General features: G+C 42.3%; 1 protein-coding gene across 1 annotated transcript in view; it reads left to right on the top strand.

Annotated features, from left to right (window-relative positions):
• NYAP2 (neuronal tyrosine-phosphorylated phosphoinositide-3-kinase adaptor 2) overlaps nt 1–26,761 on the top strand; it is a 136,172-nt gene that overhangs the window by 46,732 nt on the left and 62,679 nt on the right. Inside the window, exon 2 of the mRNA XM_035133461.2 lies at nt 24,963–25,264. Within this exon, the coding sequence (XP_034989352.2) occupies nt 24,963–25,264 (302 nt within the window). The remainder of the gene's footprint in view (nt 1–24,962; nt 25,265–26,761) is intronic.

The following is a 26,761-nucleotide window of genomic DNA, read 5'->3' as shown; positions in this document are numbered from 1 at the left end:
CAGATGACCACTCAACCTCTGCTTAAAAACCTCCAAGGAAGCAGAGTCCACCACCTTCCAAAAGTTCTTTCTGATGTTTCATCAGAAGCTCCTTTCTTGTAACTTGAAGCCACTGGTTTGGGTCCTAGATTCTAGAGTAGGAGAAAACAAGCTTGCTCCATCTTCCAAGTGATGGCCCTTTTATATATTTGAAAATGGCTTATTAGCCCCGCCTCCTGCAGTAGAATAGGGAAGGCTCTTCCTCTCACAAATGTGGCATGCAACGTGTGAGGGAGATGGGTTATTTCCTTGCACTGGCACCTAAGAGCTGTCATAGACACTCCTTGCTTCTTGTGTCACTGCTTTATGTTCTGGCAAGGTACCAGGCAGTATCCAATGAAATAGATCCACTAGCACAAGGATTGCCTCTGTCACAGTGGGAGTTACCCTCCCTTCCCTCTCCTTGCCCCTCTGCCCTCTCCCCAAATCTGCTCTGAAAGCTTGAGGGAAGCCCTGGGTGGGGGTATGAGGTGAACAGAGAGAGGCAAGGGACAAGTACCTTTACTCAGTCAAAAGTTATTGCGCCAGCAGATCATTTTTGCTGGATATCCCCACTTCTCTCACACACAGTTTCTAAGAAGTTGAAGGGCTTTTCAAGATGAAAATGTCCTTAGTATGGTTCGGAGAACCTGAGGCCTATATAAGTCTCATGTGGTGTGCACCTTAGTCACCTGGGGACAGGTAGCACACACCAACACAAAGATTCAAGCTGGAAGTCTTGGTTCTATGGCATGGCAGTCTGGAGTTCCTGTATGTTATTTATTTATTGCTGTTCTGTTCTAATTAAAATCCAGCACAGTTAATTTCCTTTCTTTATAATTCTATTGCTTAGCAAGACGAGGAACAAGCCATTCAATCACATACCCCAGTTTCCACTTTGTTGTATTATTTATTTGCATTGAGAGATGGAGGTAGCTATAGTGTGAAATTCTAAACAAGGACAAAGACATCAGCTCTAATTACCTGGAAATAAACATCAAAACACTTGATCCTAATTAGGAATTAGGATCCCTAATTTACTCTTCCAGTTTGTTGTGGCTTGACTTCTTTCTTATATGCAGATGAGGAGCCAATTTATCAACAGAATCACGACAAAGTAGAGCAAGCAGACATGAGATGCAACTGCAAAATTACTAACATCTCTCTCACTTTTGCACCTGCCTCAAAAAATAGTGGAGCTGCTTTCTTCAGAAACAATACAAAACAACCTAAATCGATCATCAGTCATTTATTGTGTGGCAATGTCCCTCCCTCCCCAGGAAATAAGACTCAGGACACAGTGAATAGATTTAAGTGGGTGAAAAGGCCACAACTTTATTGGTTTCGGATGTTGAGCGGTATTGGCTTAGGCATTGGAACCTAACCGGCTATATCCGACTGTAACCCATGTGTTACAGTCTGGGAGAAATTAACCACCAGAAAGGAGCCCAATGATGTACATCTACTGAGACACCTCCTGTGGCCACCGTTGGGGGGTACAATCAGGCCCTGACCTCTGTAGGCCCAGGACAAAGCTACCGCCCCCGTAACCCCTTTAACGGGATTAAATCTCCAATTTTGGGCAGAGGATGACGTAATCTGCCCCCCTTCTTCATTTATGCAAATTTCCAATGCCTAACCGCCAAACCAAGTTGTGACGAATTGCTATGAGGTAGGCGAAAAAACAGATTGGCTAGTCCAAGTGGAAAAAGTCCTACCAGGCCCCCCGGCCAACCGGGGCGACCAACCAAAGTCCATAGCAGCGTCGGCCTAACCTGCCTGACCTGCCTAGCCTAAAGGGCGGGTGGGTGGGTGAACCGATCGCTGTGGGAGCCGGGGCGAAAGAGGCTGGGTTCCCGCCTCCGGGTTAGTTTAAAGGAGGGGAAGCCCCGCCTCCCGGCTGACCCGATTGGCCAGCCCGGTTATGACGGAGGCGGGAACTCCCCCCTCGCGAGGGGGCTGAGAACTCAGCCCCCATCACGAGATTTCAGTCGGGCCAAGCCCACAACACCACTTCCGTGAGATGCGGAAGTGGTTTTATGTAGTCACAGACCCACTGAAACAAAACAATCTCATTGTTTCCGTCTCTGTTATGAAAGCTTAAAATATACTGCAGCCAGATAGACCTAAAAAGAAGCAAATGGTAAGTGCTGAAAACATGGTTTTTAGAAGTAAGAGAACATGGAAAGTCTAATCAGGGTCATTAGGGAAATCCTTCTCCTATGGTGCTATGGAATTGGGATGAAACTGGTGTCAGCTTCTAGGCAGGGCCCGCAGCTGATGCTTACCCTGGGCCCCTTAGCTTCATTATTGCACTGGCCCTCTAAGTAGCACCAAACAACTGGATCTCTGTAGTATAATTCTGGGGATTTGTAAAAAAAAATTAAAGGGTAGCTAAGTGCTAGGAATGGGGGATAAATTTGGTTAAGTTCAAAGTTAAAGGTGAGCCTGCCTAATTTGCATTCCCCAAACAACATGCAGACCAAAAATACAGCCATCCTTTTATATTCACACACCTCTGAATTTTGCAGTGCAGTTCACCAGTCAAGGTACTTGGACAGAAATGCACATAATGGCATAAAATGTGCATTTAAATGGCTATATTAATGACAATATCATTTAAAATGTATTATCTTAGTGAAAGTTGCTTCCAGAAATGTGTACATAAAAAAAGATTAGGATAACTTTGCAGTAAAAACTGCTGATGAATTTTCATTGGGCCTGCAATAAAAATTGCAGACTTATGTGAAAATGTGGAGAAATGAGATATGAAAATTCAGAAAATGAGAAACTGAGAGAAACCAAAATTGACCCATTGACCCATTTCTCTACTACCGCCACACCTAGATAAACCCGCCAGGGCCTATAGATAGATGAAGGGAACTCTGTTGCCCATTACTCCCCACAAACCTATAGTTGGCCCTGGCCAGCCTTTCTACTTGAAACTCTGTGAGGAGGCAAAAGTGCGGTTTTTAATTTGCCCCAGTGGTGTTCCTATTTGATCACTGCCCTCCTGCCCACTGGGGCAAACGAAGCAGCCCCTTTCCAGCAGATTGTGTGTAAAACTGCAGATCTATTGGCACCGCATGGGTCTGAAGGACCTGGTAGTGGAGACCTTCTTCCTTTGTAGCACTGTGCAACCTTGTTCAAATGCACCCCATCCCACCCAGCCAGGTTTAATTCTAGGTCAGAGTCTACTTGCAGGAAAGAGTCACTGCTGGGTGAAGTAGGGGCATTTGTAGGCATCAACAGGTAGGGAAAGAGTTAAGTCTTTCCCATTTGCTTATTCTAATGCCAGGCCTGGTGTGAGCATTATGAAGAAAACACAGGCTTGGCAATCTTATATTGACCTCATAAAGAGTTTGGAGCGTAGTGCATGCCTCCTGCGTACCTATGGGGACGCCAGTGTTTACCGCTGAAGTCATTCCTATTTCTGCCCTGGATGTTCATTCAATAATTAAAAGCGCTGCCATGGATTTAGTCCAGCCTCTCAAGTAACTAATAAATATTTAACACACAATTGTAACTTTCCAGGAAAGATTTCATGTGAAAAGTGTAGAGTAGTTTGCGTTGAATTTTTTATTACAGAATGGTGCCTAAATCTTCAGCTGCTAAAACTGTAAAATTGATGCTGGCACTTCTCCCAAAACATGTACCATTAGTTTCTCTTGAATTAGATTTTTTAAAAAACACTCTGAGTCAAGAAAAGAGTGTTGGCTGTCACACTCTTGCTGTTCTTTATATTCCAGCAGATCCTCTCATTCTATTTTGTTCCCAGTTTGAACTTCCTAGTGGTGAAGGAACCCCAGGCCCAGGGGGTGGGGATACTGATGATATGCTTTTGACTGGAACATAGTTTGACCCACATAGTTAAATCCCTGCACACTGCATTAAGGCATATGCCTTCAAGAGTTATAGAGTAATTTTAAAGTTTAATTAGTAGTCACAAACATGAATATTAAAGTATTCTTGGAAGAGCTTTCCCCCCCAATCTCATGTACAATTTAAGATATATAGCTGCAGAAGCAGTGGAGTTGCTAGGCAAGCTACCAAGCAGGTGGGTTGCTATTGGTTATGGGAAGCGGGAGAGGGAGGGGTGAGGCAGTGGGGAGGCTGGTGCGGGGCAAACACACTGGCGGGAGTGCTGGATTGGCTCCACCAATGTGTTTGCACAAAACTGACCTCTGAGCTGCCTTACCTTTTCTCTTCCTGGTAAGCAACAGCATCTCACCTGTTGGGAAGCTAACATAGTGGCCCCACCCGACCTGACAAGCTACTCCTGTATACCCATGACAGGAAGGAGATATGCAGGAAAAGAAAACGGGAGATCATGACAGCATGGGCTGCACATCAAAAACAGTATATGAGGTGCACTTGAACAAGGTTGCACAGTGCTACAAAGGAAGAATCTGCTGGAAAGGGGGTGCTTCGTTTGCCCCAGTGGGCAGGAGGGCAGTGATCAAATAGGAACACCGCTGGGGCAAATTAAAAACCGCACTTTTGCCTCCTCACAGAGTTTCAAGTAGAAAGGCTGGCCAGGGCCAGCTACAGGTTTGCGGGGAACATGCAATACTATGTTCTGGTTTCCTTCCCATCCTCTTCCCTTTCAAAGCTTGTGTGACATCTAGAAGGCACCAATTTGGTGAAAGCTGCTATGCATATTTATCTAGTACATTTTCTTCTAGCCATAGATTATGTATAGGTTCGCACTGCACATTTTTCTTCTTAGGACTATTTCCCACTCCATATTTATAAGGATATATACTGCATATCCATCTTCTACTATTCTCCCTCTTCTTGTAACAATAATTTTTCTGACTTTGCCCATCTTGTAAACATCCTGGTGTATTGGAATCAGGCAAAGCAAAGACACGTCTGTATTGATTTATATGTACAGTGACATTTACAGTTTGTCGGTGCTCAAAGTAACCACAAATGATTGGATCTGAGAATGGATTCAAGTTCTGAGGCCCAGTCTCAAGAATAAACAAGAGCTGCAAAATGGGGTTTGAAGGATATGATGATGATATATCCATAAGGAGACATTGTTCAGACTTTGGGATATGAGTCATGATCTGGCAAAGTCAAGCTACACACTGAAATATGCTTCCATGCACAAATTTCCATGGTGTGTTGGGTACCACACACACACACACACACACACAGAGAGAGAGAGAGAGAGAGAGAGAGAGAGAGAGAGAGAGAGAGAGAGAGAGAGAGCGCAATGGAACATGAGCACCCATCTGGATGCCATGATTCACTCCCAGTTGTGAAGCACCCAGTTTGACCTCTGTTCACAGGACACAGTTGGGATGGACAGGCTTTCTCACAAATCTTGCAATTCGGGGGGGGGGGGAGAGAGTGTGTTTTTATTAAGTTTTCTGTTTTACAGTTTAAGATACTCATTTTGCATCCTTAAGATATGACTTCCCTTCTTCTCTTTCCATGGTTCATTTTACATATCAAAAATCCCTGCATATTTTACAAAAACTAAACCATTCAGTATTCCATTACTGCATCCATCAAAAATTATTCACAATGCTGAATTTATCTTAATGCTGCCAGCATTTACAGCTGTACACAATTATTTCCCATATATTCAATAAACGTTTTCCAGTCTTCTCTAAACATATGTTCTTCTTGTTCTCTTATGTTAAGTCTGTAAGTTGTGCACATTCTGTCAACTTAAGTTGCCATTCTTCTTTAGCTGGGACCTCGTTCGTTTTCCATTTTTGGGCTAATGAAACATGGGCCGCAGTAATACCGTAGCCATACATAAATAACCTTTTTTGACACCTGGGAATTTCAGTCTGAGTTATCCGCAACCAAAAGGACTCTGGTTTTTTGGGGACCTATGTTGCAATCCTGATAAGAACCAATAGTCATGCACACTATCTTGTTGTTTTACCATGTTTATATCCCACATTGCTAACTTTTCAAAGCAGTCAGAGCAGTAGTTTAGACAGTGTTGTAGCTAGGTTGTTATTTTTCTCAATACATATCGAAGCTGGTTTGGGTAAAAATGCAATATTGATGCAGAATAAATATGGATAGTGACTAATGCTGTGTGTACAGTGGTGAGAGTGCCACTAGATGCAAAGTAAATGGGAGCATGCACACAACCTGTATCTCAATAGGCACTGTGAGATTCAAGGGACAAGATCACCCACTTGCAGCCTCTTCAAAGGACAGAGATCCATGCTGTTTATGAGATCATCTTGAAAGTCTGAATGAGAAAAGATGGCACCAGCAAGTCCTTCCAAGCCAACAGATTGAGATAGGGCAGTTGTTGTTGTTGTTGTTGTTGTTGTTGTTGTTGTTGTTGTTGTTATTGCCGCTGCTGTTATCAAATTTATTGCCACCCTTCACCAGGTAGATAGAAAGAGCAAAGCTTAGTAATAAAGCAAAATCTGAATTTTATCAGGCAAAAATGACCCAGGCTGCTCCCCATTAAAATGTAGTGTACCAGCAGTGATGCTATAACAGTATATTGAGACTGATTTGCGTCAAAGATCCAGGTTTTAATGGGTTTGAAAAATATCATGCTAGCTTTTCCGGATCAGTTAGTGTATGGTGTAAATATTTAGCATCATTAATCTACCAAATGGATCCTATTTCAATTCTTCTGTAGTGCAGCAAATAGTCTCCCATCCGTGAAGTGCTTCGTAATCTTTAATATCTCTTTACTCTTTGCTTCTGATGTTTCTACCTTCATTTGTTTTTTTGTGTTTTCCAACACAAGATGATGCTGCCAAGAAAAGGGAGCACTGTTGACTACCCTCAGCTTCTGCTCTTGCACTGCCAATTCATCTTCCAGCTCTTGCAACATCCTATGAACTTTCCAGGAGATTTACCATTTTTCTGAACTCGGAGTTGCATGTTACTTTTTTGATGTGGTAACGCCAGCAGCATGAAAGGATTTATAGTTTGGTTTCTAAGGCCTTCCCCCATGCAGTAAGAACGGCATTTTCTATTCCCAACTGAGTCATTGAAGAGTAAGGCTTTCTCTAACACAGGAGGTATTTCTTGCATAGTGGTACTTATGTATCCTTTTGAAATGGCCTAGTTATTTTTCTCCCTTGACTCCCACCTATCCAGTTCAGAGCATTGGATTTATACATTATCATAGGAGTGTAGGAAGCTGCCTTATGCAGAGTCAGACCATTGGTCCATCTAGTGCAGGCAGGACTGTCTACGTTGACTAGCGGAGGCTCCTTAGCATTTCAGGCAAGAGTCTTTCCCAGCTCTACCTGCAGATGGAGGAAACTGAACTTGGGACCTTCTGCATACAAATCACATGCAGGGCTGTCTTAAGCATATGCGGCACCGGGGTGCAAAGATCTGCCCGGCAACCCTCCCCCCCAGGTTGCCTGGCTCGGTCGCCCCCGAACTTGCGGCGCAGACTGCAATGGGTAGGCTCTTCCCCGGACTCAACTCTTGGGCCCCGAACTCTCCTCCTGGTTCTCCTGAGAGCCAGGCACCCAGGTGCCCCACACCCCTAGCGCCTATGGGTAAGACGGCCGTGATCACATGCTCTGCCACTGAGCTAAGGCCCTTCCTCAAAATATGGTTTTATAACTCTCTGGGCAGCATCTTTGCCAGGAACTGCCAGGGCCCAAACTGGAAGCCTTCAGCAATGTGTGTCGCTGCCTTGCCTGGGGAAACTGTTAGAATCATGCTGCCAAATAGCATAATCCTGAATGGAGTTTTTGAAGCATTTAAGTTCACTTTTTCTCTTTTTACATTTCTGAGTCACAGAGATAATGAACTAAGAAACCACATGAGAATGGTGATGGAGCAAGGTATTAAAGCAAATTAATGGAATTAACCCTTTCCTTTCTTTTTTTCTTTCGTCCCCACCCCTTCTGTTAGTTTCAAGGCAGCCTCCTTTATTTTACTTTCCCCTTATTTCCATGATTTAAATGGCAAGAAAATGGTGGAGGCCACACACTTAATGTTCAGATGGTCAAATCGAAGCCTGATTGCATGAATGGCTAACCAACATCGTTCAGACTTCCACCTGATCAAAGATATGCTATTTAGGATGCCTGTTGACTGTAATTATTTCATTTCTATACTAAACAAATGGCAACAGCTATTAGTGTAAAGTTGGTAAACAAACAGCAGATTCCTGTAAACTGGCTGAGTATAGTGTTTATAAAATACAGCAACTGTCAATTAAACCTTTTCTGAACTGCAGTCCAAAATTCTACTATAGTTTGTTCTATGCTTCTATTATGGTTTGATACTTCTAGATTTTAAGGATCAGATAATGGCTAAAGCACAGAACCAGAAATCATGAGATAATGGCCTTTACCCAGAACTCTGTCAGAGATTACTTAATTTTTGAATTTACTTTCTCAACTACATTCATATACTACATCTGCTCCAAGTAGCTCAAGGCAGTGGACATAGTTCCTTTGCTCTCTATATCATCCTTCAAAACAACCCTGTGAGGTAGGTTGGGCTGAAAGCCAGTGACAGGCCCAAGGTCACTTTGCATGACTGGTCATTGGAAATAGAGACTCATTTTCAGTGTTGCCTCTGTAGCTTAAATATTTTGTAGCATACTGAAAAAATGATTGTCAGTGCTATGAGCATAAAGGAAGAAAATATAAACACTCTTCCTTCCTTCTATGTTAGTAGTTTCTGCAGTTTTTGCAACTGACAGCTGGCTCTTTTTGGATACTAGTTTCAAAGTATATTTTGCTTAACTACCGCCATATGTGCTTCTGTTTTGCGCTGATCTTCATAATTCTTCATATTCCCCTCCCAAACCAATACATTTATTTTTGGCGGCTACAATTCAGAAACATGAGGGCTTCCTAAATCAAATTCCAAAATGGGACTGTAGGCTTAAGTCCCAACAGGATTGCAATGACAGCGGCGGTAGCAGCAGGAGCAACAACAACAACAACAACAACAACAACAACATATTTTTCTGCCCAGTGTTTTTAGCTGAGTCAAATATACCACTGGCTTGGAGCCTGGTATATATTTTTGTGTTGGGTGCATGTCCACACAAGTGCAACTCTATGCCTGGCTGACCCCACATTAGGTTGGTCTAATCTCATACACCTTGACTGCCCTGAATAAATTGCTCTCAGCACCTCCCCCAAAACATGTTTTTTGGCTCTGTGACCCCCCTACAGGTCACATGACTCTCACAGGAGCATGGCTGAAAAGACACACATTCTGGTTTTCGGTCTCAGCATGGTATAGGGTATGTAATCTGTGAAAAGCACCCCTCTCCCTCACTATGATAGGCCTATTTTGTATAGAGCAGGGCTAGTCAACCTTTTTATACCGACCGCCCACTAATGCATCTTTCTTGATGGTAAAATTCCTTACCGCCCAACCAGTGCTCGATGGAAGGGAGATTCAGCTTGTGCCGTAGAACCCCCTATCGCCCACCTAGAATCCAGAAATGCCCACTAGTGGGCGGTAGGGACCAGGTGGACAACCCCAGGTATAGAGCATCAAAGCAAAATGATGATAGGTTTGTAAAACATAATTTGAACTGAACTGGATTTGCAATTCAAAACTTTAGTTTGCTCAGAGGTAACTGTAGTTTTCCCAGTTCAGGTATAACACCCGACTGTGGTTTGATAATTGATAAAATGAAGACGGAAGATTGCAATACAAGAGGAGAAGACAATGAGAGAGAGAAGGACCACACAGAAGCAGGATTCATTCAAGTAGCATGCCTGGAGCATCCTTAGGTTTTCCTAAACTCACCACCACCCACCCCATGTGCAGCTAATTACAAAGAAGGAAATATAATGATTTTTTTGTCATGTTGCCTGGCCTCACATAAAAGCATGAAAAGATGGTGACAGGTAATTTATTACTCTCAGTCTCAGATACTCTTGCCTTAAACTCGGTTGAAACAACTGGACCAGCGTTGACTGAATTGTGGTGTTGGGGGGGGGGTGAAAATACAAAACAGAACCATGCATTTCAGTCGGAGAGAAATGCTGCTCCTCTGAAGGAAGGGAGAAGGTTCAGTTTAATGGGCTCCTCTCACGGTAGCTGCAAAAATTGCGGGGGGGGGGGGAATATTTGTAAAATTTAAGGTTTCCAATAGCCTATGTTTATTAGCATCCACTTATTGTCTTTCCGCTTGCAACAATAGTTGAACTTTTATTTTTGGGAAGCAGTACTGCAGAACATGGACACATACTTTTATTTATTATTATTTTTGCTTGCAGCATATGTGACAGGCAATCAATTAATGTCAGAGAAAACCCACGTCAGCCACTCCTCCCCCCCCCAACTCGGGCAAGCTGTTTTGGACCATCATTTTTCCATATGTAAGCAAGGTGTGCTCCTCATACAGTTGGAATGTCAGAAAAACCTAACATTCATGTGCAAGGCAGACATATTTAAACATATAAAAGCAAGTAAGATGAGCTTAATGATTACTCCAGGAAAAAAAATCGGTGGTGGGGCGGAACCTACATCAATGGAGTCATGCAGTGCACAAAAGGAAGAGAGAAAGAGAGGGAGAGAATCAGACACAGATGCTGGAGCCTGTTATTAGAAATTCATACTTATATGCAGCAAATATCATTAAGTGACAGCTCAAACTTAACTTCTATAAGTAAGAAATGTATGAGATGTGACAGGTATATAATAAGAAATTGTTTTAGGTGTCAAAAGCAATGAATTGCAGTGAAAGAAAAAAAGCAAGAAAGAATCGTCTGTGCATTATTTTTGTTACCTTTAATCAAAGGCAACATATATTGCTCAGGAATTAAAGAACCACAAAGTTCCCTTTTATTAATTGGCAGGAACGAGGAGGAGAGCAATAGCTTTGCTTCAGTGTAAGGTTCATTTCAGCTTTATGAGTCCATACTTAAATCAGATCCGCATTGATCGAGATAGGCGCTAAAACAGAAGTTAGTGCAGAGATTTCCAAGTAGGTCAAAAGTGCAGGAGCGGATAAAACGCAAGCAAACTCTGAATTTGTCCTGGTTTTGAATTTTGTGCAAAAGAAACCTTGTCTGGCTTGCCTGCCAAGGGCTCCTTCCTGTCATTGGTATGCATGGCCAAATCTGTCAATTTCAGTTCCTCAGTTTCCCAACCTAAAGTTCAGTTCCCTGCAGTTCTACATTGGTTTGATTTTTTAAATATATATTACCGTAGAAACAAATCTTCATGAAAATTAATCTGGATTTTAGTGCTAGTTACTCTTAATACCCACATTTTTGAAAAGTATTTTCCCCTACTATAATGCATTTTCCTATGTTATTTTCACTAACACATGCATTTTAATGCACATTTTAGTATATGCAGTTTTATACCTATTACTTCACTGGAGAAGTGCATTGCAAAATTCTGCAGCACATTATTTTTGGGAATTCACTATCTGATGGAAATTTCTTCTTCTTCTTCTTCTTCTTCTTCTTCTTCTTCTTCTTCTTCTTCTTCTTCTTCTTCTTCTTCTTCTTCTTCTTCCCTGGCTTCTGGTGGCTACGGATAGACTACTTTTGAACCTTGAGTCTACTTCTTGGACTGTGAATAACAGGGCCACAAAAGTAGTTATTGGTGGCCCCACCAGAAGTTGTGGCCAGTCGATGTATACAATACTGAGCTAGATGAACCAATCGTCTGACTTGCCATGAAGCAGATTCCTGTATTCCTGAAGCGGGGGGGAAGCACCTATGTTCTCCATGAACTGGTTGCCTTCATGCAGATTCAGTGATGGGGTTACTGTGTGGATGAAGAAGGAATTACCATTGTCAAAATATTGGAACATGCATTCCCTTCAAACTCAAGAAACTTATAGCCAGGGCTTTTTATCAGCTGGAATTTGCTGAAACTCAGTTCCGGCACCTCTCAGCTTACACAAATGCTATTTATCCATGCTACTTTTGTTCTCTCTCTCCCCCCCCCCCCAGCCTCTATTTTCTTGGTATGGCATGTGTGTGTGTGGCGAGGCCAATCTTCTTCATCCCCTAAGGCTCAGGGTCAAATGTAAATTAGGTCCTTTTCCAGCATCGTTTCAGATTTAGAACACATTAATTTAGGATACTAAGAAAGGGCGTTCTTAGTGTTCTCCAACAGTGTATTAAATGTCTGACCCATTTCCAAATTGAACTGAGAGGAATTCATTCACCTATCCCTAGTGAACACATTCTACCTCCATCCTACCTTGTAGATGCTTTGGGAGATTAAAAATGTCCTGACCTTCTAAATTCCCACAGCGGAGTAACTGGACATGAAGTTCATTTTCCAGTTTCTTATCCAGCTGTATTTGAGTGTCCTAAGAAGGGTTCCACGAAATATATCACTTTATGCTGGAGTCTACCTGACTACTTTGGCTGAGCTCTGGACATAAATTGATACTGACATGCAAAATGCAGCAAGAGCATCAGAATCATCTGCAACAGATCAATGTTTGGCAAGGGGTGTGTGTGTGTGTGTGTGTGTGTGTGTGTGTGTGTGTGTGAAGCCACTTGTTTAAACCAACCATGTGCACAAGTTCACATTGTTAGGGCCACTTTGTATTAAATCCTGATGGTTAAAACCCTATATTTACCTACCTGGGAGTAGCCCCATGGAATTCATGGGGACTTACTTCTGAATAGATACGTTTAGGATTGCATCACTATAATATACACGCCTTCTCATAAGTAGGTCTCACTGACAACACTGGGGCTTACTCCCGGGTAAGTGGGCATAGGTGCAGTAGAATTCAAATGTTAGACTTGCTTAGATTCAGTAATTTCCAACAGATGTCACAACTTTGCCTTTCCATGTTTTGGAATGAAACTGCTTATTTCAGACACAATCAAGATCATAAGGTAAAGGTAAAGGAACCCCTGACCATTAGGTCCAGTTTGTGACCGACTCTGGGGTTGCGCGCTCATCTCGCATTATTGGCCGAGGGAGCCGGCGTATAGCTTCTTGTTCATGTGGCCAGCATGACTAAGCCGCTTCTGGCAAACCAGAGCAGCACATGGAAACGCCGTTTACCTTCCCGCTGTAGCGGTTCCTATTTATCTACTTGCATTTTGATGTGCTTTCGAACTGCTAGGTTGGCAGGAGCTGGGACGAAGCAACGGGAGCTCACCCCGTCACAGGGACTTGAACTGCTGACCTTCTGATCAGCAAGCCCTAGGCTCAGTGGTTTAGCCCACAGCGCCACCTGGGTCCCAATCAAGATCATACTTCTCCCAAATTCCTTACTGATCATATGATAGCCTTATTTCATTTCTTTTAAGCATCTATTTTTTATTTATTTCTTTAAATTTAGATTTTTAGTTTATTGTAACTATCCATTCAACAGCGCAATGATTTGCATCCATCAAGAAATAGGCTCTCTGCTCCTAGATTTAGAAATAAAGCGTTTAAATATTCCATTGTGGCAATAACTATCATTTTGTTATGAATAAAGATGTTCTATAAAAAGAACTCTAGCCAGCCGTTCAAAGGGAAATTTGAATGTTAGTGAACAAGACCCTGCAGCCTTTTAGGCCTGGATGAAAAGCAGGCCTGAAAGCTGCCAATATTGATGTACAATATTTGACGCACTTGTTTTATCATATTGAAACCAGTCACAGAGAGAGGGAGGGAAGGAGGGGGAGAGAGAGAGAATGAAGGTGGCAAACATTAGTTGCTACAGTTTCAAAGCCTTAAGAGAGATTTCCTGGTGCTTTGCATTATGTGTAATTGTGAATATACGTACCTGTGTAATATATGACCAGCTTTCAAATGCATTGATTTTGTAGAAATGAAAAAGACTGGGTAGTGCATATGAAATATTGTGGTATGTTGGGACTGCATGTGTTGGCAGTGTTATATGATAGATTCTTAGTATCCCACTGGGTGTGAGAACAAAAGCAGTTTGTTTTCTTCTGGAGCAAAAAGAAGAAGAAGGTGAAATGAATAATTATTTTCAGCATTGCCAAGTCTAGTGTTTAGCAGTCCAGAGATATTAGGGAGTGCAATCTATTTCCTGTTTCTAAACTTCAAGAGCTAGATGTGTGTATGTGATGTGAAGGCACTTAGCTGGAGTCCTGCAGACTTTATTTGGGGCTTAAATTAAACTGTACATTAGGCAGATTGGTGTGTGTGTTGAACGGTGCAGCGAAATGTGCTTGCATGGTACATAAAAGAGGGGGAGGGAGTTTCCTCTCAGGGGAAAACAATGACTATACATTTGTGTTCCATTTACCAAACAGAGAATTGGGTCCCCTGACAAAGCACACCATGTTTGGCTGCAAAGAACATCCTCTAGGCTTTCTTTGGAGTCTAAATTGGGCATGTATGAGAGGCTGCATTATGGAATCAATAACTGTGTGCCCTGGGACAACCTGTTCAGTTGAGGCTGCTCAATATTTGACTGTAAAAGGCAGCCATCCCAGGTTCAGAGCTTTCCTTTGAAACCAGGAAAGGTGGGTGATAAGAGTTCTTGGGAGCCATTGCAGCCAGGGTTCAGATGGTCCCCTGTGCAGGAAGTTTTCTATGGTGAGCTGGACACCATGGTGAGCAGCCAGGGTCACACAATATAAGGGAGATTCATTACAGACAGATGTCTTTTGTAGCCAGAGTTTGGAGTACATGCAAGTGGTCCAAAGGAGCTTTAAAAAGCATCTAATAGGCTTTGGCAGCTTGGAACAGGGCTGGCCCTACCATTAGGCAGAGGGGCAATGTTCCCAAAAAACTAGCCTGTTGCTCTTAGGTCCTGTGAGGGTACTTCCCCATGGAAAATGTTAAAGTAACTGCCAGGCAGGTGTGTGACTGAGTAGCCTAATAATATCGGATTTTATAAAGCTGTCCGAGGTTGGTTTTTATGAGCCTCTGAATTTTGGCTTTAAAACCCAGTCAGGAGAACTTTGCCAAGGTATGTTGTTGTTGTTGTTGTTTGTTTGTTTGTTTGTTTGTTTGTTTGTTTGTTTCTATACCGTTTTATATTTTTAAGAAAAAAATCTCAAAGCAATTCACAGCCTACATTAAAACATCAAATAAAACAATGCAGAACAAAACATTACTGAAGAAAGGCAAATATAAAGTATGCAATCAAAGCAACTTTTAATTAACAAGAAACTAAATTATTACCGCAAGATATTTTTTTAAAAAACAACAACAACAACATTACAAAGGAGGTCAGCTACAGAAGGCACATTTAATGCAGCAAAGTTAAAAGAATTATCTTAACATTTCCAAAAAAAATACTTAAAGATGCCAAATATAAAATGTATATTTAAAACAGCATAATTAGCAAGAGAATATATTAAGCATAGAACATATCTGTTGCTGCCAATCCTGCCAATGGTGGTTCATGGCAGGCATTGGCTGTAGAAGCTCAGGCTCAATGACTTGGGCACTAAGAAACAGCCATGGTCTCTGGCCTCTTCAACAGATTTTGTAGCTAGAGTCAGTCAGGGCCCTGCTCTTCTAGACCAGTGGTCCTCAACCTTGGGCATCCAGATGTTTTGAGACTACAATTCCCATCATCCCTGACCACTGGTCCTGCTAGCTAGGGATCATGGGAGTTGTAGGCCAAAAACATCTGGAGGCCCAAGGTTGAGGATTACTGTTCTAGACCATATAGGAAAAGTCCTGCAAGGCAGGGAGCACGTCTTCCAGGTCTCACAGTCAAGATGGTATCTGGTCTCTGCCTAATAAATCTGGTTGGTAGGGCATAGCAGATAAACCAAGAAAAAAAAAGTCTCCATTGACCCAGCAAAAGCAAGCCACCCAAAGTCAATCAGAAAAAGAAAGGCCCAAATAATCTTGTTTCCCCCGCTCCCACAACTAGCTGGGCAACTAGCTGTCAATTCTGGGCTGCCCAGGGAGGGACATGGCACTTTACATAAATCTGGCGATGCTGTGTCGTTGGCTAGGTCACACGAAACCAAAGTCCATCACAATCTCAGCCCGCCCACCCACCCTGCCTTCAACTCCATTCCTTTAAGGATTGGATGAGGGAGAAAGTGTTTCTTTCCATCACATTTCAGTAAGTACAGGAGCAGGATTGACAGGGTTTAATCATGGCGCTGTGCAGAAAAGTGATGCTGAGACAAAACCACCATCACCCCAACACCTATTCATAGATGCTGAACTGAACAGTATCGTATGTCTCTGGAACCAGAGACCTATCCCACTGCTTGTGTTTGCCTGATGAAAGATCTGGGCCAATTTACAACAGTTATATTTTACAGTAGTGGCTTATGTGCAGCTGTCAGAATGTTGTTGTTGTTGTTTAGTCGTTTAGTCGTGTCCGACTCTTCGTGACCCCATGGACCATAGCACGCCAGGCACTCCTGTCTTGCACTGCCTCCCGTAGTTTGGTCAAACTCATGTTCGTAGCTTCGAGAACACTGTCCAACCACCTTGTCCTCTGTCGTCCCCTTCTCCTAGTGCCCTCAATCTTTCCCAACATCAGGGTCTTTTCCAAGGATTCTTCTCTTCTCATGAGGTGGCCAAAGTATTGGAGCCTCAGCTTCACGATCTGTCCTTCCAGGGAGCACTCAGGGCTGATTTCCTTAAGAATGGATAGGTTTGATCTTCTAGCAGTCCATGGGACTCTCAAGAGTCTCCTCCAGCACCATAATTCAAAAGCATCAATTCTTCGGCGATCAGCCTTCTTTATGGTCCAGCTCTCACTTCCATACATCACTACTGGGAAAACCATAGCTTTAACTATACGGACCTTTGTCGGCAAGGTGATGTCTCTGCTTTTTAAGATGCTGTCTAGGTTTGTCATTGCTTTTCTCCCAAGAAGCAGGCGTCTTTTAATTTCGTGACTGCTGTCACCATCTGCAGTGATCAAGGAGCCCAAGAAAGTAAAATCTCTCACTGCCTCCATTTCTTCCCCTTCTATTTGCCAGGAGGTGATGGGACCAGTGGCCATGATCTTGGTTTTTTTGATGTTGAGCTTCAGACCATATTTTGCGCTCTCCTCTTTCACCCTCATTAAAAGGTTCTTTAATTCCTCCTCACTTTCTGCCATCAAGGTTGTGTCATCTGCATATCTGAGGTTGTTGATATTTCTTCCGGCAATCTTAATTCCTGCTTGGGATTCATCTAGTCCAGCCTTTCGCATGATGAATTCTGCATATAAGTTAAATAAGCAGGGAGACAATATACAACCTTGTCGTACTCCTTTCCCAATTTTGAACCAATCAGTTGTTCCATATCCAGTTCTAACTGTAGCTTCTTGTCCCACATAGAGATTTCTCAGGAGACAGATGAGGTGATCAGGCACTCCCATTTCTTTAAGAACTTGCCATAGTTTGCTGTGGTCGACACAGTCAAAGGCTTTTGCATAGTCAATGAAGCAGAAGTAGACGTTTTTCTGGAACTCTCTAGCTTTCTCCATAATCCAGCGCATGTTTGCTATGTAGGGCATCTTTATTTTCTGCTCCCTCCTTCCTTTATTAGACTTCTTCATGGACTGTGAAAATCTTGTTTGAGTGGATAAAAATAGTGCAGCTTCAATTTTTAGGCAAGTTCCGATTTACAAATCCAATTTATGCTAATCTTGAAAGCACTTTTCAGAAATAAAGAAGAGTCTCTCTCCCTCCCTCTCTCCCTCCCTCTCTCTCTCTCTCTCTCTCTCTCTCTCTCTCTCTCTCACACACACACACACACAAACACTCTATAAATTTATTCTATTTATTCTTAGGGGAAGCAGAAATTTCAAAGGCACCCTAGTCCTTTATCTCAGAAAATTAGACACAAGTAGGGAGGGGATGTGGTAATTAGATGGCATAAGCAGCCACAAGAGACAAAAATAAACAACAACTCTACAATGAATAAACAGGACCCAATCCACCAACAGGTTCCCTTTCCTTGTACTGCTGCCAATGGGGCTTACGCAGGAGAACTTTCTAGTGGATTGTGCCTGCATTTTCTGAAGTGTGAATGTGTTATTTGGTGTGGAGAAAAACAACAGCCTGCTGCTTATTTTCTTTCTTTTGCTAGAAAATGTGTAGTGCATTAGGTAAGCAAAATTAAATGAATTTTTAAAAATGACTGTTTGCAAGGAACCATCGCTGGCTTCTATAGGCATATATTTATAGGCATCTTCACTTTTAATGATTTAGAGCTTAATTGTTTCAAAGTGAACATGAGTCACTGCGGTGGTGCTGAAGCAAAGGCCATTCTAGGATACACTGTCAAGAAAATCATTTCCAAGATCTGGAGAGTACTAGTCCCACTGTGCTCAGCACAGATGAGAACCTCTTCTCCTGCATTGTGTTTATGCCAAACAAATGATGCAAGTTGAGAAGTGTGCAGGAGATATATATAAATATGATACATTTTAGAAGACAAGACAAGAACGGATAGGGCAAAGATCTGGGAGTTTTACCCAGTGTTCATCATATTCACTAAAATTAATGAACACAACTTAAACCCATTAATTTCCATAGTCCCACCATAAGAAGTTGAACTGTCCAGTTATTGCTACTCTCCATTTCCTATTCTTTAACCAGTTACTGATCCATAAGAGGACCTGTCCTCTTATCCCAGAACTGCTAAACTTACTTGGGAATCTCTGTTGAGGACCTATAATTTAAAAACAAACAAACCCTCAAGTACAGGATGTCCGTTGGCTTATTGGCATGTTTATTTACTCTCTCAAAGAACTCTTAATGTATGTCTGCAGAATCTGTGCTGATTCTTCTTAAGCAAGGCATCTTTTTATATGCTGGATAACTTGATCGCTTTAATAGTCTCCGTTGTGAATTGAGCATGGAACAGTAAAATTTTAACCATCAGGATATAAGATTGCCAGCATAAACTCTAGGAAGAAGCTCCTAAAGAGTGCCATAACCCAGTGAGAAAGTAGCAACTTCTTTCAGGGATGGTTGGATAACAGGTTGAATTTGAGAAGCATTTGTTGGCAATATTCCAGCAATAAAATGTGATGGAGCACTGATGGACTAGATAAGATTGTTTCCTTTGAACTATTTTATCTTAAAGTGTTTATTTATTTCTCAAACTACAACAAATAACAATATAACATTTCAGTGCAATCTTATCATTTGTCCAAATACAATATGAGTTACGGTTGAAACCTGCCAGTGTTTACTTGAGTCCCAAAACAAACATGCAGAGGTTTACCTTAGCTCTCACTCTGTCTCCAAAGTTGAAGATATTATTTTTATGATTAAACATCTTCTGGTGGCCTAATTCTTGGTGTTTATGTGGGCTCAGTTCACATCTGTTTTCACATCCCAGCTTTCACCATAGCTATAAAGAGCTAACCATAGCTGAGACATCTCGCATAGTTGCAAGCAGGAGTGCCAACTTGCCCCCCACATTGAGGGGGCATGGCCATGTGACATGTCATGTGGGGTGCACAGAGGGCGATCCCCGGGCTTGCTCATCCCTGCTGCCGCCCGGCTCCTGAGTGGAGGCTGGGATGAGCGTGGGCAATCTTTGCTTTACTTGACCCAGCCACAGCCCAGCTCCTAGGCTGCCAGGCTGCTGCTGCTGGAACGAATGAAGCAAAGATCTCCCGTGTTTGTCCCAGCCATTGCCTGGCCCCTGGCCTGCTGTGCAGAGGCTGGGATGCGCCAGTAGCAGAGGAAGGGGGTGGGGTGCGGTCCTCCCCTTGTGTCATCACCGAGGGGGGGGGCGGCAAAATGAGTTGTTGTTTTTAAGGGCTCACAAAACTTTTCAGGAGTGACGTGGTGGCTTAGGTGCCTTCAGGTTCCGCGCTGCCTGAAATGGCAGCATGAGACTTGCGTCTGCCTACTTCCTCTCCCTCAGCCACCCGACAGATGAGGGGGAGGTGTCAGAGAGGCTCCAAGTGTCAGAGAGGCTCACCCTGCCCCCATGGGCAGATCACCCCGCCCCCATGGGCAACTCGCCCCGCCCCCACGGGCACAGATCACTCCACCCCCCCGGCTGCAGGACATGCCCCCCAACAGGCACCCGAGGGGTTAGCTATGAAACTGGGGTGCGCAGTGGGCACCTGGTAGTGATGTTGGTTTGGCCACCTAAATATTGGGGTGTGCTGCCCCCTGCCCAAAAATATTGGGCAAGGTGATGCCCCTTCTATCCTCTACAACCAGTACCGCTGGTTGCACCATTTTACAATAAAGGTTGTTAACAATACAGTATAGAAAATTTGAAGGCAGTAACTTTCTGCCTCCGAATGGGTTGAGTGGCTCCCAGTGTCAATTCACAATTGAGCCATTGAGGATGAAATATGGCTGCAATTCACCGATACTTTTTTTTTTTTTTTACATCCTGAAATTATATTGCATCAATCTTTGTAGTAGATTTTTAACATGGTGAATGCCCCAGCTTGAGTTACGTTCACAACTCGCCAAGACCCAATTCACCCATTTTTTTCTAACATTTTTGAACATAAAATGAACCACAACACACTCCTGCATGCATTATTCAGACAGCGTATTAGCACATCTGTGCAGGAACTGGAGCGACTTGCAGGAGTCATTCCATGCCTTTAAAAGATCTTGTTAAAAACCAGTCACAAATTGTGCAGCTCTACTTTGAAGTGTAAAGCAACTTGAAGGATCAAGAAGCATGTAAGTATGAATGAATTAGTTCCTGCGCAACAATGAAATATGCTTCTGCACATGATGGATCATGGATCAAAATATCCAGAAGGTATCCACTAGCTAGATAGGAAATTGGTGTCTCGAATGAAATGTATGTGGCACTTAAATATCAGGCATGGGTTCACAGAAGGAGAAAATAAATTTTAGACAAAAGGACATGAAACATAGAATGATGGTAAAGCCTGAGGCAAGAAACCATCATATTATAGATCTGAATTAATAAGAAAAAGCTCCAGGGCAATATAGAAGGTAGTAACTGGTGGTCAGTTTAGAAAACAAATTGGGTCTGTAACATTCTGGTTTCATGGTTCTATCATATCCTGCATCGGTTCTTTAACATTTAAAGAAATGAAATTTCCAAGACATCTTGAAATTTCAAAGGGTGAAAATTGCATAATCGTATCACATTTGGTTTACAGCTGCCTAATGAGGTTGCTGTCAAAATTTAGCAATGCCATAATATGGAAAAAGGGAGAATGAAATAATGAAACACTTGGGCTCAAAGAAGAGAAAAGGGAAAATGCACAAACTATCCCCCTCAATCGCAAACAGTATTTAGAGGTATTGTTAAGTGGGGTGCTGGTATATGTGTTAGTCTAGGTATTATGGTGTGTGACAGAATATGGCATTGAGGTGGTTGGCATTTTGATTTAGCCTCCACACAAACACACACTCCGCTTAAACTGGGCTTTGTCTTGCTAATGTACCTGGAGTTGGTATGAGCCTCCTGGTAGTATCAGTTTTTAAACAACAGAAACAACAACTACAACTACAACAACAACCACAACTACAACAACAACAACATATTGCACTTACAAGTCACTTTCCCCCTGCAAAAAAAAGTATCTGACAGGTAGTGAAATGAAAGCCAACATAACACTAAAACAGATTAAAAACTGAAAATACATTCATATTTAAATATAAAAAGCATATTTATGAGAGGCACTAAAGAAGGCCATGAATATCAAAACCCTCCAAATAAAGGCCAAAGGCCTGGCCTAGCAGCAAAGAAAAAAAATTGCCTGGCAAATGGAATAGTGATGTCATTGGTCGTGCCCTCCTGTCCCATAACCAGGGAGCCACCACTGAAAAGTCCCATTCTTGTGTTGTGCCACTCTGCACCTCCCTCAGAAGCATCATACAGAGAAGAACCTCAGATGATGGATGTAGGATCCAAATTGGTTCATGTGGGAAGTGGCAGCCATGAGATATTTCAGTCCTAAGCCGCTTAAGGCTTCGTAGGTCAGATGTGGATAGTTCCTTGTTGCTAGGGGAACCACTCTCAGCTATATGGATCTGATATCAGGGCCAGCGAAAACTAATAGACCAGCTGTCCATGGTCATGGATGCCGGGAGTTGTAGAAGAAGAGTTTGGATTTGATATCCCGCTTTATCACTACCCTAAGGAATCTCGAAGCAGCTAACATTCTCCTTTCCCTTCCTCTCCCACAACAAACACTCTGAGGTGAGTGAGGCTGAGAGACCATCTGGGGATCCATGGTTGAATAACTTTGTAGCATGGGTAGTTCAATCCAATAAGTTATCTAGGATGGCAGAATTCCAGCAGTGCCAAACAAAGGTTGGAATCCAGTGTTAGTCATATGCAGAGTTTACTGAACTTAAGCACATCAGTTTCACTAGGTCTACTCTGATTAGAATATCATTCATCAAACCATGATGCTTGTGTTCAATAGTAACACTCAGTAAGATTACTCTGGGGTAAATGGTCTGAAAACTGTCCTCTTACTTTTCTTTCCTGACAAATGTTTTTTCCCACCTCCTCTTTTTAAAGTAACATTTCCCATGCTGTACTTCAGCCAATCATTTTTCCTTGTCATAAAAGCAGTTTGAACCTGACCAAGCCCAAATGAAAAGCTCTCAGGGGAAGAATCCAAATATGCATTTCCATATATATTAATAAGCCGTGCCGCATTTTTTTCAGCAACTCATATAATATAATTTCGAAACGAGCTCGAGCTTATCATCTGAACGGTAAGAGCACAGTCTCCTTTCTGTCAAAAGTAATGGAATGAGATCATCTACGCAATCATTTCTACTAGCTGTCTTCATTTTCCTTTACAGGAAAGTGCCACATAAATCTCACTCTCCTCCTCTTGCTACAAAGCAGGCTCCGGCCAGTCAGCCCTGCTATTTACAGTCGGGAAGATCAGATGAACTCTTTACATCACTGGGCAGGGCAAAACGAAGGCTGCGACAAAAAAAGCAAAGCACAGGGAACTTTGGGGGACTCGTGTTTGACTTTTGGTGATAATCTGTAGGTAATAGTGTGGGATTTACTAGATGCCAGATAAAAATAGAAGCAGCGAAAATTTAGTGAGTTGCTATATATATATATATATACCGGTGTATGTATATATATATATATATATATATATATATATATATATATATATCCAAATACATTTTAAATAAACCCTGAGATTTTGATTATTCCTGTGGCTGTATTTTTTTTTAATAAAAAAAATAAATATTGAATTTTAAATTGTTTTAACCTGCCCTGGGACCTGCTGGTGAAGGTCAGGTAATAAATTTAATTATTATTATTATTATTTTATTTTTTTACAAGCCCTACATCAATCCACCAAACCAATGTGCCATATGCAGAGAGCAGATTCAACTGTGCAGAATATAGACATTCAATATCAGTTTTATGTCCCTTTATTGCAACATTCTCAAAACACCTGAGTTTCAAATAGATTAGCCGAAATCCTACAGAGAAGAACATATAATATTTCAATGGCAATCCTCTTTTTAAAAATGTGACATAAATAGTTTGTTTGTTTGTTTGTTGTTGTTGTTTGCTATATAGAAGTTTGGGATCACACTTTATTTGCAGAACAATTTTTAGAAAGATTAACTGAGGCATAATTAACCTTCAAATTAGTCATAGATTATTTTATTATTTTAAGTTTCAGACTGTGAAGGAGCATTTAATGAATGCTGCTTTTTACCTTTTTGGGCTTGACATCCCTGGGGAAGTGACACCAACTATGATCTAGAAATGGTTTGGTGTCATAAACATGTCCTGGTTTGTGTATTTGGACACTACTGCTCTCTAGTGATGGCAGTTTGTCATACTCAAGAGAACTTTAATTCATTAAGTAAGGCTGCATGCACACAGTATTTTATTTTCAAATCGATGGAGGCTGAGTACTTGTACATACAGTCAAGATCTAATGTGTATTTTGCTTGCCCCTGAAAAGCACTTTTTGAGAAACTGGTTTCATTCTGAAAGTAAAAGCTCGTTGCAGATTGATTCTGCATTACTCCACAATGCCCATTTGAAAACAGATTTAAGCCATCCCAGCACTTTCCTGGTAATGTTGTGGGCGGGCTTATAGCAAGATCACAATCACCACTTCCTTCTTCATTTGTCTGGGGCATGTTTAGGGAGGGAAAGGCAGGATAACCTCATCAGAAAGTGTGGGGTCCAAACAGGGCTGTCTTAAGCATATGCAGTGCCGGGGTACAAAGATCCGCTTGGCGTCCCGTCCCCTCCAGGTTTCCCAGTCCAAGGCATGCAGGAGGGCGGAGTTGGCCGGCCGCCTCAGTGCCTCGTTGGCTCGGTCGCCCCCAAACTCGCGCCACAGAGCTGCCCGCAGCAGAAGAGCCCACTGGGCGCTCCATCCGACAGACAGGCACTTCCCCGGACTCAACTCTCGGGCCCCAGACTCTTGGCCTGGCGCCCCTGAGAGCCTGGCACCAGGGTGCCCCGCACCCCTAGTCCCTATGGGTAAGACCCTGGATCCGAATGCATCTAGAATCAGTCTAGAATTGAGTGGTTCTCAAATGGTGTGGTGCAAACTGGTGTGGCAGGAGACATAGGCAAGTGTGGCAGCAAAATTCAAGCACAATCAATATTATATTTTGGGAATGATCCATGTTCTTATGTAGCTGCATTGTTTTATGATTTCTGAATGTCCATTATCATATCATCAATTAGTGGGGTTCTACATTATAAACTCAGCACTGTTTTCTTCTATTTTCTTTCCAATGTATTTCTTATCAATAAAACAAACTAGTGTGGTGAGAGCAAATTTCTATTGTGAGTAAAGCTGGAAAATCTATTTCATGGGTGTTTAGGCTGGGTGGGTGCATGGGTGGAGTGGCAATAGCAAAACAAATCTGAATCTATGCCTTGTGTAAGCAATTTGTATTTTAACTAAAGTATAACTAGTTGCAGTGTGTGTGTGTGTGTGTGTGTGTGTGTGTGTGTACTATTATAGCCGTTGTATTCAAATAAGTTCAAAGCATTTCCTGTAATTAAGGGGTAAATTGCTTAACAGGAGAATTATAATTATTATTATTTTGTTGGCCGTCCAAATGGCTTTATCAGTTTCATGTATATCCATGTGTGTTTTACTTTCCTTACAGCTTAGGTGGTGAAGTGGTGAGAGGAAATGAAGGAAGCTACATTGGCAAGCATTTCCGCATGGGATTTATGACAATGCCCGCCCCTCAGGACAGACTGCCTCATCCTTGTTCGAGTGGCTTTTCCGTGCGATCCCAGTCGCTTCATTCTGTTGGAGGTACCGATGACGAAAGCAGTGGCTGCTCCCGCAAACAACCCCCACCGAAACCGAAACGAGATCCCAATACCAAACTAAGCACATCCTCTGAAACTGTAAATGCTGGAACAACAAGTAAGGGTGGAAAGTTTCCAGACCGAACTGAAGGTAAATGCTCAGCTTCTGATTACTTTTGAAGGTACTATTAAACAGTCACTTGTTAATAGTGTATTCCTCAAACTTTGAGGAGGTTCTGCACTTAGGTATTCTTCAGTTTCTGTCACCAAAAATGCAAGTGTTCGTATTCCTCATCCATTCCCAGCCAAAGCTAAATTCTCCTTTTATAACGGTACATTAAAGTTTAAATTTCTGAATGTAAAAGCAAGTTTCTAAATGCAAATCTGAGTTTGCACTTAGTTCAGTACACATTGACTTTATTGACAGTGATTGAGAACTAAAATAAACACAGAATAAATAAATTGAAATATTACTTCCATTTTCTAATTGTGTAAATGGCTTATGCTTGCATCGCTTTGCTAACACCAAACTCCATTCCAAATGGCCTCCGTGGTATCTTGATAGGAGATGTGCTGTAAATAGCATTATAGTAAGACTTGAAACTCTAAAATATTGTATAAATACCCAGTATACCTGAAGGAGCACCTCCACCCCCATCGTTCAGCCCAAACACTGAGGTCCAGCTCCAGGGGCCTTCTGGTGGTTCCCTCCCTGCGAGAAGTGAAGCTACAGGGATCCAGGCAGAGAGCCTTCTCAGTAGTGGTGTCCTCCCTGTGGAATGCCCTCCCATCAGATGTCAAGGAAATAAACAACTATCTGAGTTTTAGAAGACATCTGAAGGCAGCCCTGTTTAGGGAAGTTTTTAATGTTTGATGTTTCATTGTGTTTTTAATACCGTGTTTCCCCTTTTTTAAGACACCGTCTTATAACTTTTTCCCCTCAAAAAAACACACAGTGGCTTATTTTCAGGGGGTGTCTTTTTTTAAAAAAAGTGCTGGTACAACTGGGACCCACTGGCTCAGGACGCTCAGTGCTCTCTTCTGCGCGCTGCTGGGCGCGTTGTTGGCGCTGCCAGTTCCGAGCACCTGCAGGGTGGGGTGGGGGTGGCAGTGCTTTAAACCCCCAACCCTGTAGAAAGCAATGGAAGTTATGGACCGTAACAATCCTTAAGAGGCGCAGGTCTTAAAAAACCCCTGGTATCACCCTTGAAGCACAGCCTTCCAAAGTCAGGGGGGAAGAGGTCTGTTTAGACAAAGGAAAGGATCGGGGGTGATTCTGCGCCCTGGGACCCACAGAACTACTTTAATAATCCCAACCTGGGGGGGGGGGTCAAATAGTGAAGCCCCATAGCCCTGTAGCAACAGAAGGCACATTCTGAAGCACCCAAGCTGTTCGGTTCCATAAAAAATCCAGGAATTGTAAAATTAACAATAATAATGGGGGGGGGGCACTCTATCCAAAGAGTTAAGAAGGAATGGGAAAGTGTTGAGTTATATATGGAAAAATATGGAAAGGAAAGTTAGTTAAAGATAAAAAATAAATAATTATCGCAAGGGAAAAAATAACATCATAAAGGGTAATAATATTAAATATAAAATAGACAACACAACAGAAAAAGCAATGAGATCGCACAGGAGTGAGGGAAGT

This window comes from Zootoca vivipara, chromosome 5, assembly GCF_963506605.1.
Source record: "Zootoca vivipara chromosome 5, rZooViv1.1, whole genome shotgun sequence".
In the NCBI taxonomy this organism is placed as follows: Eukaryota; Metazoa; Chordata; class Lepidosauria; order Squamata; family Lacertidae; genus Zootoca; species Zootoca vivipara.
This window is presented reverse-complemented; position numbering and strand designations above follow the sequence as displayed.